Below are 21,014 nucleotides of genomic sequence, written 5' to 3'. Positions count from 1 at the left end.
CCCATGCCTGTATTTCATTGTGTTTTCTGACCTTTCTCTTTAACTTTCACTGCGTGAGAATGGACTGCCCCACTGTTTAATGGGCACCACTGCTGTCTGCGCCGGGCTAACGACAAGCACGCCTCCCCGCTATCTCGCCTGCCATTTCATAAAAGTAATCCGTGACGTCGGTTAACACACAGGCACAACAGAACATAACTGCTGATAAATAGATGCCTCTCCCCTCTCGAGCCCAATTTCTTTTGTAGCTCCGGAAAACAAAGCACAGTGCACTCACGATCCTTTCCTTTATGACTCACAGCATCCAAGGTTAAACATATCTGCTTTCTTAACCGCAAACACCACGAGGAGCTGTAGTTTTTTCATAGTTTCACACTTGCTGTCGGGTAATTAGTCTAATAAGGTTCATCCTCTGCGAATGTAAATTTGCCGCTGATTGAGTTTACCCTTCACACGAGCGGACCCTGTGTGAAATATTCCACGGCGAGGAGATAGGATGACCCGCTGTCCCATTAATGACTTTAATTGGTCCCATTAAGTGGTGAGGCAAGGAAGCAAAACAATAACTAGAGGACATATCATCAGCCCGGAAGACCAGTGATCCAAAACCTCACGGTTGAGGGGGGGACATAAATGTGGGAAGCCATAAAAATAGAGATATTTAGGGTTTATTTTGAAGGGTAAAGTTGAAGTCGACTACACACGCCTGAGATAAACAACAGGTACAATACATATAATACTTTACTTCTCACTAATATCACGATCGGCGCAATTATTCCAATTTGTCTTGGATTTTTAGAGCCAAACCCAAATCCACACACAATACCGCAGCAGTGTGCGCCGAATGAAAAGGATTTATACCCACGGAAAAGAATAAGAAAATGTTCTAGCTTGCAGCCACAGCTATTCCTGAGAGGCAGAGCGTTCTCTTAATAACACCTCTGACTGGTTTACCAGTTTACCAGAGAACAGGGAGCTCTTGAGATGATGCGCCGGAGAAAGCGCTGTACATGCAAAGCATCAATATTGCATCCAATGAAGTTGAATTAATTGCAGAAGCCGTAATTGCAATCATGGTTATTATATGATTAATAGCGCAGCCCTCTGTGTGCACAGAATGCACTCCGCAGTGTACGGAAATGCCTGGATGTTTATGGCAACTTTAGCGTGATGAAATGAGCAGCGGCTCTCGTGGTGCAGTCGCAGTGTTATGGGCGGAGGAAGCTGCTGTACAGAAAACACGCTTTTCCAAAAGGGCACTGTTTTATTGAAATGACTCGATCGGAGCAAGAAAAAGGGTATAAAAGCGCCAGTGCCCCAACATTAGACCAACAGTAAAATTACTGAATGTACAGTCCAAATTACAAATTACACTTAAGGCAGGTGAGTCCCAGCAATAACTGCGCTGACACTGCCCCCTGACATTTTCCCACCATTTAAATTTGACATCCATGAGCTATCGTCCTTTTACTCTCCATCCCTCTGCGCTCTCTGTGTTTCTTTAATATTCCGCCGCTGTTGCTTCCTTCCAGGTCCCTCCTACACACGAGACCCGCTGCAATTCTCTTATGGATGTTCAGCATCCCTGATAATCGCTGAAGGCGCCGTTCGTAGACAAAACAGGGATATTTCGAGGGTAGCAGAGTGTGGAGAAGATAATGTAGTCAGGAGGGAGAAGTCGCGACTCCCCACAATGACTAAGCAGCCTCCGCTGAGCCTCAATGTGACTGATATTTGTTCTGGAGATCTGGCAGGTATTTGTTCAAGCTAATAAACAACAACATGCATCACCTTGTGAGCGATTTTGTTTTCACACCCTTCTGCAAATAAAACTTCTTAACATTAACTTTGTTTTCTTGGTTGGAGATTGGATTTGTACAGTTTTGTCGCACTTCAGGGATAGATAAAAAACAAAAACAAAAATATGATGAAAGACTTCTATCGAGAAAGCGCATGTGCCGGTGTGCTTTTGTGTGTACGTAAAGAAGAAATAGATAAAAAGCACATTAAATGCAGAGGCAGCAACATCAAAGTAAAAACAAAACGCGCCTCAACACAGACTCACATAAAGAGACAGGAAATTACCTGTAGATGTCTGATGGTAAAAATGACAGGGTCAGAGAGGTAGACTTTGTTGGAGTCCTTGTTGATGGCAGCCGTGATAACCGGTGAGTTGACGATGACAGAGTAATTGGTGGACAGGGCTTCGCTGCCCAGCTTCATGCTGGCGTTCTCCGTTGAAAGGTAGACGCCGATGTGTTTGTACAGGACAAACGCTATCCGAATCTCACCTGCAAGAGGACAGTCGGGGGAAAATTGTTCAGTCCTCCACAACACAAGTGACAGTTGAATAAAAAAATATGCCACGCTGCCAGAAGTATGTGGACACCCCAACATTGTGTGATTGATAAGGTGCCTTTAGACAGCAAGCTGCAGCTGCCGACAACGCTGCTGCCATCAAAGATAATTATGCATCGATGTTTTCAAGGTATGCTCCATGTTGCTATAGCCTACTACTGTACAGGTTGTTAGCAACTGTATGACACTATAACACAATGACGAGGACTCATACATGTAAGCAGTGCTGCTGACTGCAGGTTAAGTGTGAGACAAACAAACTTAGAACCTTGGAAAAAGTTGTCATGCATGATTATAAACATTTATAACATTACTAAAGCCTTATGAATGCATTATGATGTCTTATGGTTGTGTTATAATGCACTGTAGCCTTGATTTTTATAGAAAGTGTACATAAAGTGTACAAACATTTCTTCATGGACCTCCCTTTGTGCATACGGTCACTGTTAAGCTAACACAGGAAAGGGTCTTCCCCAAACTGTTGTCACAAAGCTGTCTACTATATCATTGCATGCTTCCCTAAACTGGAAGCAATAATTTATCCTAAACTAGAGAAAAATAGGCCCAGATTAAAAGGACAGAAAACTACTGTATGAGCACAGTGTCCACACACTTTTGGCCACACAGTGTTGACTAAAGTAATGTGGCAAGAATGTGTAAGATTGTCAATTTGGGTCTGCTTCCATTTGGTCTATGAATAAGTCCAGCTTTTGTATGCTACTGAAATGGCTGATACTAGTGAACTTTGGAAACACTTAAGAAATACTGGCGAAAGTAACAAGAGCAATGCTGGGAATATTCACTCATGAATCAGTAACTGTGAATAGTAAAACTGTCCAAAAAAAGACAAAACAGAGACCAATGTCAAGTCTGTCAAAACAGTTCCACAGGAGGAAAAAAAAAGGAGACATTTTTCTCTACATCGACAAACGGTAATTTTAATTCGGCATCCATAAATGTGGTTACCACTCTGCTATCGGGACGGACAAAGACGAGCATTTTCCCTGTTAATAATTTCCTCCCCTCCTTCTCTCTCATACACATTTCTTTCCCCTCCTGCCGTCTCACTTTTGAGCACTGATATGAAAGAAAGTTCCCTCCCGCCGTGACTGAGATCACTCACTCAGATGAAAAGAAAACAATTTGGGTGCTATAGCACTGGATGACGGGAAAATATCCGCCACCCTGCTATAATGATCCGACTGGGCACGGCTGGACATTGACTTAGTCATCCAGCTGAAAGGCACCGGGCGCAGCTTGAGTCGATTCTGATTTGCATGAGCTGATAATAAAGTCTAAAAACGGGACTGCATTGCTCCTGAAGGTAGCTGTGTATTGTGTCTAACTGCCTCATTTACAGTTTAGAGGCAGTGCTTGAGTGTAACTAATTCTACAGCCAGGGTCCTATTTGAAGACTGCAGAACGGTCCCTGTGCTTTTTATGCAGCCCAACAAAGGACTCGGGAAGCAAATTGAAAGTTATTCAAAGGCATCTGTAATGAAATTCCTACAAAACCCCTGCAGTCCCAATGCAATGCCACATCCAGATGTGAAAAAAAAAGCTGAATTTTTGATTAATTACAGTGCGTGCCGGAGAGTTTTTCAAGTCGTACAGCAGTATTTCTATTTTAGCCGAGTCACATTTTGTCTATTTTATCACAAGCCTGAATAACACACCGACTGGGGCTGTGCATGAAACATGATTACACTTCAAACCAACAATAGGGGGCCCATAAAAGCGTGTTCAAAGGTTTGACTACTCACCGTTTCTTCCGTGCTGCTTTAGCGTGTTAGCTGAGAGGTGGATGGAGTTGCCCTGTCCTCCAGTTTGTGGAAACTTCAGATCAGGCAAATTCCCATCCGTGCTCATCCTCGCCACTTCCAGCTCTGCACACAGACAGAGCAAACCCAAGCAAAACAGCATTAAGTAAACAATGAGGATGTTTTTTTTATGATACACAAGCTAATAGACATAAAAATGAGCTGCATACTTAATATTCAGAGGCACAACAGGGTGCTGTATTCCAAACATTCAACAGCATGAACAATATGGTTATTAAATTTCATGCTAAGACTCGAGAAGATTGAAAGCACACATGTACACAGGTATTTCTTAAAAAGAAGTGTTCAGCCCTTCCCTACACATGTAAACGGTACTTTAGGCCACTGAAAATGAAAAACTCCTTCCAGGGGGAGATATTCAGTGTTTATGTCTCGGCGGGCAGAAACTGAGATTTTTGTAATCAATGATGTGTACAGCCACGTTAGCTTAATTAGAGTATTTGAGTTTGTGGACTGACGAAATTGATGTCTGCACTTAGAAAGACATGAACGGACATTGATGATACAATCATGGGAAAGAGAGACAAAAACGTCTGTCGACAGTGTTTTATTAAAAATAGCACTATCCAGGTGGATTCTGTTGAGAGCAGCCATTACCCTGCCTCGTTTATTGTATTTTCTGTAACCGAGTATACAACCTGCTTCCTGTTTACACCAGCACACATGCCCAGGGTACATGAATGGCCAGGTTAGTATGGACTGTATTTGTGCAGTGCTAAAACGACGAAGACGATTTTGTTTTGAGACCAACGATTCAAACACCGCATATGTGGACTAGGCATAAATACCATTCTCGTCAACATCGCCCGATGTACAGCAACACAGTCAAAAAATTCCATCGTTGACACTTTGGCCTAGTCCACACATACACGGGTATTTTTAAAAACACATTTTTTTTCCTCCTCCAGTTTAAAAAAAATTCCCATCCACACCGACAGTATGAAAACGCAGGCTGTCAACTCGACGCCAAAGCAACAGGTGGTGATACAACCTCTACTGTAAGGCCACGTTGGCTAATCTGAAGCCTGCCAAACAAAGGAGACGAGCCAAATAACCCAGTTTTCCTATCTACACATAAACTCTGAAAGCAGCGTTTTATGAATATCTCATAAAAACTCATTTTTTCAGTGACCTGAAAGGCTGCTGACGTGTGTGCGTACGGCCGAAGCACACAGAAAAAGCTTTGTGTACACGGCCTTAGAAAAAACACTATTTCAATGTGCACTGTCATGATGTGCTCTTGACCTTTCGGTGACTCATTCGTTATCATTGCTATTAGGTAAAGACCTGACAAGCGCAGCACCCAGCAGCCATATGAATCTTTAAAACTCATCTCCAATCACTTCACTGATTCAAAAAGCCATTCTCCTCCAGCGGCTGATTTCATTAATCAATGCATCTCCAACGAGGACTAAATGCAACACATCCTGTCTTGATTCACGCAGCTTTGAAGCGCTGCCTCCCTCTCAGCTCTCTGTGTGCGATGGAGGTTAGTGTCTCACTACGGGCCCCTTAATCAAGAGACTATCAAGTGTTCAGGTGACATTGTATCCTCTTAAACTCTAAAAACAAAGGGTGCCTTTGCCCTCTGAAAAAAACAACAACAAGATGCTTCATTTCAAGGAATCTTTCTGCGGAGAAGAACGGAGCGAGCGAAAGATACAAGGAGGAGATAAAGACCGGCTAGGGAAGACGAGCTTGCTTCTTGCGGCAGCTCAACAGCTGTTGTGTCTGAAGCGAGCTCCTAATTTATGGTTCAAAGACTCCGGAGTCATACAGCAGAGGAAAATGAGCCGCTGATAGGAGCCGAGCTGGAATAAAAAGCTCGTTCCATCAAAGTCATTATAACAGGATACAATTCGGTTTAATAAAGCGGTCGAGTGTGCTCTCATGTGAAGTGCGGGTGACCTGCGTGAAGTCTAGGAATTCCTAAATGTCACATGAACTCCCATGAGCGCTGGGATGAGTCCACTGAATCACTGCTCCGTCGAAGCTGCGCAAATGTCAACGTCTAAAAGAAGAGGTGAGCAGTAGGGACTCAACCAGGTGGTGGACGGGAGTAAACAAGCTGCCACTATTAAGGTGGCACCTCACCCTTGGATTCACACAGAAAACGATGTAGTTTATGGGCAGGATGACACGACACAACCACAATTGTACGAAGCAACAGCGAAACATTTCGGGAGAGCTTCATCTGTCGGAGGAGGTCTATGACACTACATTCAACCTCTGTTATGCCTCTATACCATCGGCAGTCGCTGCTAGTTCTACACGTATTACTCTGCAGCGGAGGGTCTTCGACTTTAAAACGCAATTTCGTCAAGTGTGAGAAACAGAAACTTCATTAAGCCCGCTAAGGTATTCAGCTGATGATCTGATGTCGGTGGACTATGACACCTCTGTCTTTGATAAAGGTTAGTGCCCACGAAAAGATACAAAGAGGCCACATCTAATCCTCCCTTTGTATCCGTTCTCATACCAAAGCTTCCCATACTTTCTTGTATATATAAAAAAAAAAAAAACCTTTGTATTAACATTCTCTTGTGCTTTTGCAAAGGCCAGGGGGTTTTGGTGATACATTCCTATTCAACTTAGCTAAGACAATACCCCAGATAGCTCCCCATTCCCTGGATTCCAAGCCTGCCTTCGGAATAAAGGAAGCATTTTTCTTCTCCCTCTCTCACTCTCGTTTCCCTGTGTGGTTGTGTAAAAGGGCTTACGACGGGCTTCAGGGAATTTCTTTGATGCCGTAGTGGTAGTCAGACCCAAAGGCTACACCTTCAAAGCCCGTTTAAATAACATGCTAATCGGCAGAAATCTGCTCATAAGATTATCATGCAGAGAGTGAGGCGCACTCTTGCAGCAGACAAAGCTCCGGACGAGCACATGCACTGCGAGGTGTAAACACAAACACAGACACAATGGGCGAGGAAATATCCTTCGTCTTTGAGAGCGAAGAAAATAGATCTCATTATCGGCTTGAGCCTTAAGTTGGAACGAGGCCCTCTCAGTGTTCGAGATTCACTTGAAAAAGCGAGAGAAGCGGCTCACCCTGACATTGAGACAGCGTTACCAGGTGCATTGTGAGTGAGCTACAGTACACCTGCACACACACAACCCTTCGCTTTAGATGTAAGTCAAAGTGGGGGATCAATAATTAGCTGCTGCAGTGATTACCAATGTCCAAATGGGCCTCCTTGTCCTCATTTAACTACCCTGCATGGCATGAGGGATTGCAGCAGCCAACTGGCTGCAAGAAATAAGCCGCGCAAACAGAGAGATAAGGCCTAGTAAACATGTCACCAGCACATAATTAACCAGGCTACCACTATGAGCTATAAAATCTCACTCGAGTTGAGCAGGCATCGTCTCATTCCCCTCTCCAAACGAGCCCAGAATCTCCTTAATACCCAGATGAATTGTGTGCCAGATACAATAAAATCCTTTTTATTAATTCTCCTTACGCTTGCTTCCTTTTAAGTCAGTAGACCTATATTTTTAGGTTGCCATGGCAGCAGGAGCTTGGAAAAAAAAAAACCCACTTGTTCAGCGAAGAGGGCGATACATCATAACATTATTTTTTTTTTATTAATTCCCCTTGCCCTACTCAACACCATGTGCAAAATAGGTTATTTTAATCAACTGTGTTTTATGCTTTGTAAATGCTTCTCAGTGTGATAAATTCTACTTTTCTGATGTCACCGAGTCAAACAGTTCGGAAAAGCACCTCTGGGGAAAATATTTGACGACAGAACTTCCATTATCCGTGCTCACTTGGTATTTATACACTGAATAATCAGCGCTGCTCCCCGATCTGCACGACTAGTAGTTAATTCCGACTATTAATTGACATTAATATGAACACAATCGTTTGAGATAATTGTCAATTTACAGCTGACTGCCATCAGCCATAAGCCGCCCTGCCAAACTTAACCTCCTGTGAGGGAGAAAGCATTAATCCAGTGACCTTCACACTTGTTCCATAGTCTCAAGAGCTCCGCTGTCAATACGAGAGCACCCTGGATCAATAGCAGTATGGTGAACTTTGTAACCCCTGTACAACCGGCAGGACCAGTGAAGGATGAAACACTTGAGAAACACTACCAGAAAACATTATGAAGACCGAACCAAACGTTCAGCTCTTCAAATGCGACACTGCTCTAAATGCCACTATTGCATCTCATTTTCTAAATATCGTAATTGACAATGCTGAGTCTTCCCCAGCTGAGGTAATAATCTGTTTCCCAGCAGCTTGAGGAGAAATTTACTTGATTCCGTCCAAGACGGTTTACTCATGCAGACAAAGACAACCAAATTAAAGTGCAACTTGCTTGCTGGCAAACAATTTTCATAGAATAAAAACATGAATCCGGATATTCACAGAACTCCACACTCATCTAAGTGTTGTGCTTAATGTTATTTTACCTGGATATTTGATGTATGTGCAGAGTTTAGACTTTTAAGTATTGGCATCTTTGGAAATAGACAATAATATGTATATCATCCGGATCCAAACCAAACCATTCAAACGACACACATTAACGCAAACAAGCCAACTCATTAGGGCGGCAGTAGAACAGCAACTTCTGCGCTCTGCGAGGTAAGATTGCTGCTTTTGTCAGCAGAGTCGGGTGGCTTTGAATAGACGGATGCAACGGCTTTTTTTTCTAGTTAAACAAAAAAGGATCTTACTCTTTAACAAAGATTTCTATCTCTGCAGGGGTCCTTTCCATAATGTTGTCAGACACTTAGAATAACAATCCGAGCCTGTCAGTGGCAAAAACAAGCACTTATAGCGGGTCTACTTTGACGAGTGCATTCGTCCTCAAGGATTAAGCTGCAGCCTGATTTGCTTCTGATGGCTGAGGCGATTTATAGGAACAATTCCAGACCTTTTTGAGCCTATTTACAGTCATTTACACATGAAAATATGAAAACAATTACCTGAATTACCCTGTAATTAGCACTGTGGCACAACTTCAACACAGTGGACACACTTGGCATTGCAGTATCAATACAAAAGCCTAGAAGAGCCATATCATTAAAGCACTTTACATCATGTATGGGCACAGAGGGCCAACAGGAAAGTCAACCCAACCCCAGTTCTTCTGAATACATCCATGTAAGAAAACAGAGAAGGCAAAAGCAGGGTATATACTCACGGATGTTTTCAGTGTTCTCCTGCACAATGTCCGTCTTGAGCAGGTTATCAGCCAGGACGAAGGCCCCTTGCTCCACCGTGTCCAGCAGCATGGTGGCGGCCCTCAGCTGCTCGCCCGTGCTCAGCTCCTTCCACGCTCCCTGGGCCAGCGGCTGCAGCAAATTGTTGACCGTCTCCACCATGGCCTGAGGAGTCCAAATCATCGATTTAGTGAAAAGAAGCTCAGCTGGCCCGGGACTGCTTTTCTTTGACATGGTGATTTGGTAAATGGTATGATATGAGTGAAAGCAAGATCAAAGTGGGCTCGGGAGTGAAAAACAAATCACACAATCCTGTGGGACTGCGCAAAGACGGAGCGTGAAGCGTTCCCTGTTTTCCCATTCGAACTGGAAATTTCATAATCATCTTTCTGCTGAGCAATTTCATGACCCCATTTCCAATTCATTTACAAGTTCTGCTTTTGGACATGGATCGTCAACTAGCAGCGGCATCACCTGCATCTGTAATGACACTGGATATGGTCTTTGGTTGCTTTTGTTTCCTTTTTATCTAGTAGAGGAATTAATTATGCAAATGAATCAGAGCCAGTTATTACAAGACTAGAGGCCACTTCGTACATGACTTGAGGCTAGAGTCCTTAATTGGAGTGATTAATGTTCCTCCATGCAGACAATCCCAATACACCAAAGAAGTACAAAAAACACTGCAACATTGAGACATTCCGAGGGATGTACAAGGTATTCGCTGGTAGCAACTATCACTCCTGCATATTAATAGCAGAGAACAACTATTATGCCTTCCCTAATCTCCGACACAACAGTGCTGAGGCTAGTTTGCACGGAGGAAACAAGAGCATTCTCAAGACAAGATGAAAAATTAAGAGCCATTAAAGATTTAAAAATGCCAATGGCAAGATTTATAAGTGGAATACTAATTGGTCAAGCAAAGCAATTCTTTCCTGGTACCACTGCTCTGAGGCACAAAATGACTGGGGGAAAAAAAGGCCATCACAGTGTAGTACTGTAGGTGGTCAAACGCATGATTATTAAAGAGTCCCTTCACTGCTGAAAATAGTGACGTTCCCATGTCCCGGAGAGGAAATCACACATCTGACGAGGAACCGCTCAGAAGTTTTGATACTCCTTTCCCACTTCTTCAAAAGCCGGTAGACACACTTGTAATCCTGAAGATGGAGGCTATGATGTATGTTAAAGACAGGTGGGTGTCGCGGCACAGAACCTCTCTCTGAGCTTCGCTTAGATCCCCTTTTTTTGATCAACGGATTATGAAAGGGAATAAGAGTTTTAGCATGACTCCAAAACAGCACGGGGATGAAGCCAAAGGCGGTAAGAGAAATCATGTGCTCGAGTGCATCAAATGAATTCCTGAAAAAAAAAAAAAAGAAAAGGAAAGGAAAGGGCTTTACAGTCACAAAGCACAAGTGTGATCTACGGCTCAATTACCTTATAATGTTAAGTTGTATGTTTGTTTCAAATCACTGTGATAGCAGGAGAAGACGGAGGACTGATTGTGTTCAACTCACTGGCGCTGGCGGAGAATTTCAAACAGCACCAGCTGGCTTTTTCCTCATTCAAAACATACCCTGCACACATTAAGCCGCCCACACCCAGGCACAGGCGCACACACACACAAACACACGCACAGCGAAAGACTGACGCAAGAGTGAACACACACCTCTGCACCTGCTAGTATACGGGAACATAGACAAACTCCCGTGCACAAAACATCTCCACGAACGCACGCGCAGGCAGCCTAGCATCTTTGATGTAATTATTCATTATCTGCAGCCAATCTCCAATCACACCTTTTGACATTCAGCTCGAGGCAGAGGTTGATTCACTCTCAATTAAGGAGCTCTTTTTCTTCAGGCGCTGACATTTCTCTTTTCCTTTGTTCCGCACTGCTATATATATTTTTTTTTTTCAGCAGTTCTTAAAACACTGAAGTAACGGTTATTCAGAGAAAGGATTGATGGACTCGCACAGCCGGCTATCTCGCTTTTTTTCTTTTTTTTTGCATGCAGAAGAGACGAAGAGCGAAGAATAGCCCACCCCAAAGCCACAGGGAGGGGTCAGAAATGTTGTGGTGAGGGAATCTACAATGGATAATTGATAAACAAGACTGAATAAAACAACCGAGGGCCGATACAGTATGCATCAAAAATTAATATTGGAATGAAGATCAGTTTTCTTACTGGCCCCTCAGGCATTTATACGATCATCCGAAGAATGCAATAAAACTGAGACTCACTCATGGTGCAGCACTTGGACATGCAATAGATTTCTGTGTTGCAAGTTATTCATTACTGTTATAAATATGCATACAGCGTGCCAGTTTTCCCTCATTCAAACCGGAGAATGAAATTATGATATAAAGACTGGAGAGCATTGGCTACATGTTGGAAGGCAGGTGAAAAACAGGCAAAAAAGTGTCTCATTTAGAGTTAAAATCACCAGTGGGAAACATTTATTTTTTTAAACTACTTGTTGCCAACAATGGTTACTGCTGTTATCAACAATTTAAAGAAGTAAAATAAGTTAAAAAAGGTCACACTGAGTGAAGAATGGCCTTTCTGTTTTATTACTGTGTGTCCCTGAGGAAGGTGTTCGACTGTCTGTGTCATAATGTCGTGTCTTTTGTCTTTTTTTTTTAGGATTTTTTTGAACGAATTAGGGTGAGGAAATAGTGACATTTTGTGAAATATTTTAGCTTTTTTTGCAGGTGATTAAATAAGAAAACTGACACCATGCTCATGTTCATGGGGTAAATATGAAGCTAACTGCAGCATCCAGTTAGCTTAGCTTAGTTTAGCACTATTCATCTGAGCACAGATTAAACTTAAGTGTTAATTAGTGAGGTCTGGAGGTGCTGGTATACATTTTGAAACCTTTAGACACAGAAAAGCACCTGTTTTCCTGTTTCCTGTCAGGTGCTACCTTTTTTTTACTACACTGACATGAGAGTGGTTTTAATCGTCTTCGCTAACTCTCGGCAAAAACAAGCGGTCTGTTTCCAAAAATGCCAAGCTACTTCATTAAGGGCACTTCATTTTGTTGATATGAAATAGTTTTTGGAGCCTAATTAATCTGCAAATTCTCCAAAACCAAAAAAGGAACACAGTCCTGACTTATCAAAAACATGAAAATCATCCAAGTTTTGAATCTGCAGTGACTACATGGTGATATTTTAATATTTTTCAAATCTCAGTATTTTCAAAATCCCACCTCTGGCTCTGATGCCAAATTCATGTCAAATTTGCATATTTACATGTGTTTATACCAAAGCCTCCACTTCCCCTTTTTATTAGCCGTCAAATTATTTCTCCTGACAGATTTTGCACCCGGGGGAATATGCAGAGAGTCTTTCCAATAAAATATCATCATAGATTTTGGATTGGTTCTAGCCAAGCCCTCATTCCACATCAAACCTGTGGGTAAATGTTTATCTCTGAACTCATGAGCAGTATGAAGTGTGTCAAAGATGTGTTTTTTTTTTGGCAACAACATTGCCAAAATAGCTGGAGCTGTCAAATGAAGCATCGTCTGTCATTCAGGAGAAAAACATATCACTTCTCTCCTGTTTTGTCCATGTAGAAAGTGACAATAACAAACCAAAAACGAAATCCTGCCCATACCGACAATTTAAAGGGGCTCTGTGTAAATTATTTGTAGCATTTTACATGTATAATTCACTTTGTTATGGGCCATGTGTGTGGCCAGTCAAAACAGTGAGCGGATTATAACATGATGGGAGAAATGAGACCATCCCCGTCTCTCTCGGCGGCCTTTACGAGCCTGAGTAAGTTTAGATATGGAGGCAGCCAACATAAACTAACAGCTAGCACAACAGTCCAGCACAACACAGAGTTCCACAGAGCCCTTTTAATGGAATAAAACAGAAAAAAAAAAAAGATCTAAAAGCCATTTTATGGGATGTTAAGGGTAATGGATGGGTTTAGTTTAATCCAAGTGGAGACAAACAAATCCAAAAAAGCCCTTTTATGTCAGTGCTGGACCAGGTAAATTCTGGAGTATACTATTAAAACATAAACACCACATGACAGCTAATGTTTGCAGTGTTTTAGTTTAGTTCCAAAGTGGCTTACTCACTTTCTTGGTGAAAGATGGATAGAAAGATTGATACTACTCCCATTGGCTTGGCTTAAGAAAAGGCCTGGAAACATTGGGAAGCAGCTATACTACTGCCTCTATCTGACCTATATAGGCAAACGAGGCCATCAGCAAGAAGATTGGATATTTCTATATTAAAGTTACGTTTAATGCCTGTCCCTGGGTCGGACTCCCCACAAAATAGTAAGTCATAAAGTTACAACTATTAATGGCCGAGTGCTCAGGGTGAAAAACGCTGCTTTGTAGTCTGGTGGTACAGTAGCAGAATAACTAACATTTTATATTGGTATTACTGCCGGGCTTTATCATTGCGTTGCTTTATTATTATGGAGACATAACATTACTAGGGAATACATTTAGCATTAGCTCAACAAAATTGCTAATACTGAGCAACCAAATCTGTTAGCTGTAGGGTAACATGCAACCAAACTGTATGAACCGTAACGTTACAAAACTAAAGTTAACTTTGTTTTATTACCGTCATATTACGGTTATTAAACTAAAACTCACGGCTGGATGATTTGGCACACCATACCGCCTTTGTCCACAGGGGGCGCCAGAATCAACAAAACAAAATGGAAGTTCCTCGTGGCTTTAAGTAAGTAATGGGAAGGTCAGGGATATCAAGTGCCTTAAGGTAACAGGTGGCTGGTTGGTAATGGTTAAATAAATAACTAGAGGGGAAAATGTCATTTTTAAAGTTGAACACCAGAGACCAGACAACCATTGCGATGATGAAATGTCATTGCCAGAACACTGCCTGTTTCTATTTGTGTTTCCTCCGTGTAATCCACCGCCATATGGGGAAATCGTGTTTCTCTCAGTTTTTATGCACGGAGCGGGATAATTGCATTTCGAAATCGTTGGGGCTCATTCGACAAAATTTCATGAGATCTGTGTGAGAAATGCATCATTTCCAGCCTCAGTGGGATAACACAGATAGAGGGGAGGGGGATGTACCCAAGCAGCACACCACTGCCATCATCATAGTCTGTGCGGTTGAGTCGTAGAGACGTGATGGTGACTTGCTGCTATTTTACTGCTATTAGCACACTGCCACTCCATCTGTCAAATGCAGCAGCTCGCTCTGCTGCTGCAAACTCCCGACCATTTTCTAGCCACTTTATTTTCCTGCACTGAAAGAACGTAAGCCAGCAGTAAAAAGACATATATATATATATTCTGCTTCCTGGTACATCAGGAAATGCTAGTCGTTAACTGGACTCACTGCTGGAATGTTCCACTTGGAACAAGGATGATGACTGGGCGTGAAAAGCTGCAGTGCACGGGCCATTTGTACCGATGCAGAAGGAAGGAAGAGAGAGGTGGACATAAGCGTGTGCTTGGCAGGAGTCCAAGCCAACCCGTGGTGTGTGTGCTTCTATCTGTGTGCTGATTGATGAAATGAACTCTGGGTCTGGGAAATTGATTCTGGCTGAGGCTGATCTCCCCCTCATCCCTTTGCTTGCTGGTTTTCTCTCTGCGTCCCCTCGCTTCTCCTCACTCCTCCCCTCCCGTTTCCCGGTTTGGTTTCTTCCCACTTGTTTTCCCTCACTGAAGTTGAAGGCTGATCTCAAAATGTGTGGGGGGGAAAACAACACAAACAAGTTGGGATATCTTGTTCTTGCTGTCCTCTTCTATCTGACTAGATGTCTCTTGGCACAGGTGAAGCTGTTGCATCATTTTCTGTTTTATTGTTCCCGCTAGCCAAATCATCTGTCTTCTCTGAGAATCTCTACAACCTTCTCGTTTAATATTTCATGAAACCTCTTCTCTGTCGTAAGCGGGGTGCATGTGAGTTCCTGAGGGATTACCTTTGTGCTCTTTGTCTTACGTCTTCGGTTTAATCTTACTATTGTACAACTCCCGAATAGCGGCCCTTTATTTAACTCAATGGCAGAGAGAGGCAGACTTTCATTAGAAATTAGAGACGTTCCTCCATTGCAATGTTTCCGTTTCATAAGTACATCTCATTTGATTTTAGAAGAAAGCCTTTCCACAACAGTCATGTTAACATCAACGAAACTTGACATTTCCTGCGAAGACGTTTCACTGCCAAAGGGCATCTCTCTAGTTTCTACAAGGCTTTTTTCTATGAAAAATGACTTTGGAAGGGAGTTAATGACTGCTCACTCTGGTCTGCACCTCACTGTGTGTGCACGTTTAGGTTGAAACGTGCAGAATTTGTTGAGTTTATAACACTGCTCAGTAAAACAGCATATTAGAGGTAAGTGGATTTAATCATAATGATAATTTTCCTTGGTGAGTATCTCGTGTCTGTAGCCCTGCTCAATATAATCAACCAGTCTACCTTTATTTGTTTTTACTGGGTATTTAAGTTTTTTTGGAGACGACCATTATTTGAATATTGGCTTTTATTTATTATTATTTACAATATTTATATATGTACTGTATGCAGATTAACAGATAATTTAAATATAATCTAAGATTATGTGAAATGAATGAACACAAACGTAAATGCCTGAACGTCTGAGAGATCTTCCCGCTCTCTCCACTCCAGCACAGACGGCTCACTCGGATTATTCAGGCAGAACTCTGCTCCACAGGCGAGATGAGGAGGCCTCTGTTTATGAGGATGTGGTTATCTTCATCTTTCGACAAATTGACTACCAGGGAAATTTTATCATCTCGTTACATTCCCGAACGAGGAGCCTCCCTCCGTTTCGCCTGCTCTAAGGTCATCCCGCGCTGTGACACTCCCCCTAGTCTTCTTTGCATGCAAAGGTGTCATTTTAATGAGGGGTCGGGGCTCAATATCCTCCCTGTATCCTGCAAATTCACTCTCACTTGGCTCCTACTAAAGCACAAGATATGATCTGATCTTTTATGTGTTGAAAGAGTGGTGTTCATGGGATGATTTGCTGTAAATCCTGAATCTTTTACTCCCCCAAAAACAAAATAAAAGCCAGAGGAAGAAGCCATTTGAAGCTAGCGTGTTTGACTTTCGCTTTGGTAAAACATAGATGGACATAATCACAGTAATTGGACGACCATAATGTCACTGCCTATGAAAACGCTGCCATTAATACAACCAAAAGGCGCAGGAGGCAGGCCGCTATTTTTATCATGTTTGTTCAAAAATCAAAGGGCACAACAGAGAAATATTCCTGCAGGGGAAATGTTGAACACTGGGAGTTGATCATTATTCGCTTTGTAGCTTTATCAGGGCCACATCCCGCTCGCTGGGAATAAACTGGCTATGACATGTGGGAGAGAACGCTGTTTGTGAACAACCAAGAAAGATTCCGAAGTAGTTAGAATTAATGATTGTTTCATCCGCACAGGATCAACAGAGGCAGGGAGCTTGTGAATATGTAACTGAAAACAGCAAAATGAGGCTGTTTGCATTTAAATTCCCTAACGAGATGAAGACCTCGGCACAAGGTGAACTCGAGTGTCATCTACGTGCTGGTTCGCCACTTAAACAAGCTAACAGCCCTCAATCTCGTTAGACATAAATCTCAAGTGTTGTATTCTATTTTGCAGCACTTCACCACAGCCACACCTGCGCTCACACAATCTGCTTTTTCCCAAAGTGCTGTCGAAGTCTTTTTTTTTTTTTTTTCAGCACTGTGCGTGGTCTCCGAGCAGAGGGACGACAGAGGCAGGTGCACCTCTCATTTGCTTTGTATTCCTCTGATAATCCCACTTATGTCAACCACCGGGGCCCTGTTGGAGAAAACACTGCCAAATTTCCCTAATCAATGAAAGTCCCTCAAAGGCAGGCAGCGCATGCAGTCAGTGCCTGTGTTTACCTAAGGCCACAGATGTTGCTCCATTATTCCGGTTCGTCGAGTGAAAGCTCTTCACTGTTGTTTGAATTTGTCGGCCCGGCGAGGGAATGGAACAGAGGAGGAGGTGCACAGCTGAGCAGTGTGTACAGTCATGAACGGTGGTGTACACAGATGCATGTCTACCAGTTCTAGACATGGAAATACTGCCGTGAATTATGACTATGGCTGTGAGGTTGGTATTTTTGGTTTTCAGTGGATGTCTCCCCCTCAGGGGGAATTGCAATAACATCTGGCCTCGACATCGGTTCAACATTTTGATTTGTCCAATATCAAATACCTGCAGAACTGATGACATTCTCATCAGCCTCATCAGCTGTGCACATGCTAAAGTTTTTTTTGTTCGCCTTGTTTCTTGCCGTCTGCCTATTTCTGTGATAGTACACTGAGAGAAATGAAACAATTGAAGTCGTACTCCTTAAATGTGTGCACACATACTTGGTCAATAAAGCCGGTCCTGATTCTGATATGAGTGTTGCTATTATGAGCATGTTCATTTTTAGCCCTGATTCATTTGGGGAGAAACTGTGGTTTGTGATTCGAACCTTCTCCACAGTTTTTCTATATTTTTGTTGCCAAAATATGCCTTGAAATGACTGAAACCTACAACCTGTACATCTCTTCAGACTTTAGAAATTTCCCAACCACATATGTTCCTAAATTACAGATTAAACCTTTAAAAAAGGTCACAATTATACATAAATATATATATTTAATTTTAAAATAAAAGCATTTGTATTCCACTAACTAAAATAGGAGTAAATACTGCAGCTGGTGTGGAGGATTTTCAGTCGCAGATTGATAATTGTTATGAACCTACAATGTCAGCCATTGCCACCGTGCAGCTCAATAACATGGCTTTTATTCCTTTGGTCTACAGTGGAGCTGTAAGGCACAGAAGAATGAGCTATTTCAGGCGTCAGCTATACAGATAGTTGGTTCATTGTTGGTCTTTCTATTGCATTCATTGACAATAAGAAAGATATAGAATAACACCAGCGTTATCCTTCAAGCATCTCACACTCACAAACCCACCTGCACACGTGCGGCACGCTCAACCGTGCACAGACGTACATTTCAATTGGATGCCGTTTGCCTTCTGACATGCCTGAGGGGAATCGAGGCAAATGCATGTTGCCTAACATGAGCGCTGCAGAGCATACATATAAAACAACATCTGGCTCTAATGTGCCGCTTTATTGGAGCCATCTGTATGGAAGACAGGGATGTCAACTTCTTGCACAGTTCTCTCGTCAAGGTGGAAATGATTCTGACGACAGCCAAAATGTCACCCCGGGGATGACAAAATCACTCAGTAGCCCGAGAAATAGCTGAGTGAGGCGTTAGAGACCCCCCTAAATTAGGACAGGTATGTATTATGCATCAGGGGGAATCATAACATGCCATGACTTTGGCTGACTTAGTAGCTAGAAGTAGACTTGTGAGCATAATGAGGTCACTTCTTTTGGCTCTTAAGCATTTGCTGAGAAATGTAGGAGTGCGTTACATGCCTCAGAGCTCAATTTTTTGACTGATGTTATCCACTTATGTGGGTTATTTCACTGGAAAGCAGTGCTGATGTGATAGTTTTGAGGCATTTTTAACAAAATTGAGAAACCCGAGCACTCCACAATGGATACATGGCATTTGAAAATGTAGAAATTCTCAGCCTCATGCTCAGGCCAAACGTAACAGTGAAGGAAGGGGAATATCACAACATATCCATGCAGGGGAAATTGATGACATACGACACACACATTTAAGTGTAAGGACATGATGTTATTTACTTGGGCGCAAATGTGAATAATGAAATTTGACCCTTTGATTTAACAGAAGCATTATTAGAAACACTGGTAAACACTTACCCCGACTCCACGGCTTTGTATTTCAATACTTTGCTATTCTTTTTTCCACGCTTCAAAAGGTCAAACTTACGACAAATTGCTTCACAAATTATGTGGTGAAGGTGAAAATGACGGCACAATGAGGGAGTGGAGGGAAGGGTGTAAGGAAAATCTGGTCCAAATACCTGAACATAAAAGCGGCAAGAGCGCTCTCTTTTCTGAAGCTGCAACCGAAAGAAAATGCAAAGGTTAGCAAAAGGTCAACAACTCAAACAACACCAAAAACATGTCTGCTTAAAGCACAGATCTGGAAAACCCACATTACAGCGCACTATTTTAGAAAAACAGCACAGATTTTTGAGTAATTAGCACCAAAATGTGACATACAAGACATGTACTACATGTACAGTACACCTAGAATACTCTTATTCAAGGTTATCAGTTTATTTCATTAGAATTTTTCACTCAGGAGAGCCATTGAAGGAGAGTTAGAGCCAACAACATTTTTAGCACACCTGAAAAATGACAGGTAGCCCGGGCTCAAAGGAAGGCTGTTAGCTCTGCACGGAGAGTGAATCATTTTAATTGAGTTCTGATACAAGCAGCGTGGCCAACAGAGCTCCTGTGTGGCTAAACAGCTAGGCTCTGGTACCACGCTCAATCCCATGCAGATTAGCTCCAAAGAGTAGCGTTTCTCCCCATAAAGGTGCCTCTTGCTCTACATCACAGCCCACTCTTCTGGAAACAGTCCCGTCGGTACCGTAAGCCAACAGCCCTTTTGATCATGAAAACGACACTGATCTCACCGTTTGCCAACTCAATCCTTTCATTGTCTGCTGGCAGAGAGCGTTGTGCTTCGCTATCAGAAAAAAAAAATCTTTAATTCGCTTAGCTCTCTGCAGATTGTGTCAAAAAGATTGAACTCGGGAGGTAAACATCAGCCACTGTCGGAGCGGCGAGGAAGTGCTCTGTGGGCTTCGGGGTCTCCTCGGGGAGGGCTCTCATTAGCAGAGGAAGTCGAACACAAGAGAAAGCCGTAGGGCCATTTTTCTCCTTAGACGCACCGTACAGCAAGAGTGGAGCGTGTATAGGAGGACAAAGAATTATAAATCATAGGTAAGCTGCTGACCTCTTGAATAAATTATCTAGGTTTTAAAACCTTTTTTTTTCATTTCCCTCAACCGCACTGCTTTTATTCTCCATCTTTACAAGAGAAACTTAAGACTACAACGGCAATCTCAACCGCAGCAGCCGCCTCCACCTTGAATGCCTCACTTTACGAGAAACCTATTTTTTATTTTTTTTTATTTTCAAGAGGTATTATAAACTCTAGTTGCTCCTCAATGTGAATTTACTCGCCGCGTTCCCTTCTGAGGCCCTTTTGGCCATCTTTACTGCCTCTCCTCTCCATCGGAGAAAACTGGCACTAAAATCTCAATGGGGACATCTGTGTCTGTTGCGGCAATGAAATAAAAACCCGTCCCGAAAAAAAGAAAAAAGCTATCTGAGAACAGGTGTTCATGTTCCTCTACAAGTGAAGCCGCTCCAGCAAATTAACGGCTGACATTTTGAATTTCACTGATGTTTGCTTTTCTGTTGGCTGCTCAGCAGACAGAAAGTATTATTTTAGCTCGCTTTGCCTGAGTGCCCCTCACTGTGCTCTGCTGTGAATCGGGGAATAAATGCATTAGCTTCAGGTTCAGCGAAAATGAAAAACTCTGCACTCCCGCAGCTTAGATCCAACCCTACTAAAATCTTTACCCTGTCCCATTACTAAAAATCAAGTGGTGCAAGTGCAGTGCTTTTGACAAGCATGACATATGGATGGCATCTTTTAAACGAAATCA

General features: G+C 42.5%; 1 protein-coding gene across 15 annotated transcripts in view; it reads right to left on the bottom strand.

The window, feature by feature from the left end:
• LOC311252061 (adhesion G protein-coupled receptor L3) overlaps nucleotides 1–21,014 on the bottom strand; it is a 221,860-nt gene that overhangs the window by 38,616 nt on the left and 162,230 nt on the right. For 12 of the 15 annotated variants that reach the window (XM_084344861.1, XM_084344863.1, XM_084344862.1 and 9 more), the window contains 4 exons: nucleotides 19,353–19,391; nucleotides 9,362–9,545; nucleotides 4,122–4,244; nucleotides 2,086–2,291 (listed from right to left, as the gene is read on the bottom strand). In XM_084344861.1, coding sequence (XP_084200987.1) covers nucleotides 2,086–2,291; nucleotides 4,122–4,244; nucleotides 9,362–9,545; nucleotides 19,353–19,391 — 552 coding nt within the window. The remainder of the gene's footprint in view (nucleotides 1–2,085; nucleotides 2,292–4,121; nucleotides 4,245–9,361; nucleotides 9,546–19,352; nucleotides 19,392–21,014) is intronic. The other 3 variants (XM_084344866.1, XM_084344855.1, XM_084344859.1) reach the window with 1 other exon arrangement.

Source organism: Pagrus pagrus, assembly GCF_965226575.1.
Source record: "Pagrus pagrus genome assembly, chromosome: 22".
In the NCBI taxonomy this organism is placed as follows: Eukaryota; Metazoa; Chordata; class Actinopteri; order Spariformes; family Sparidae; genus Pagrus; species Pagrus pagrus.
The sequence above is the reverse complement of the archived record's forward strand: the minus strand, read 5'-3'. Positions and strand labels throughout refer to the sequence as shown.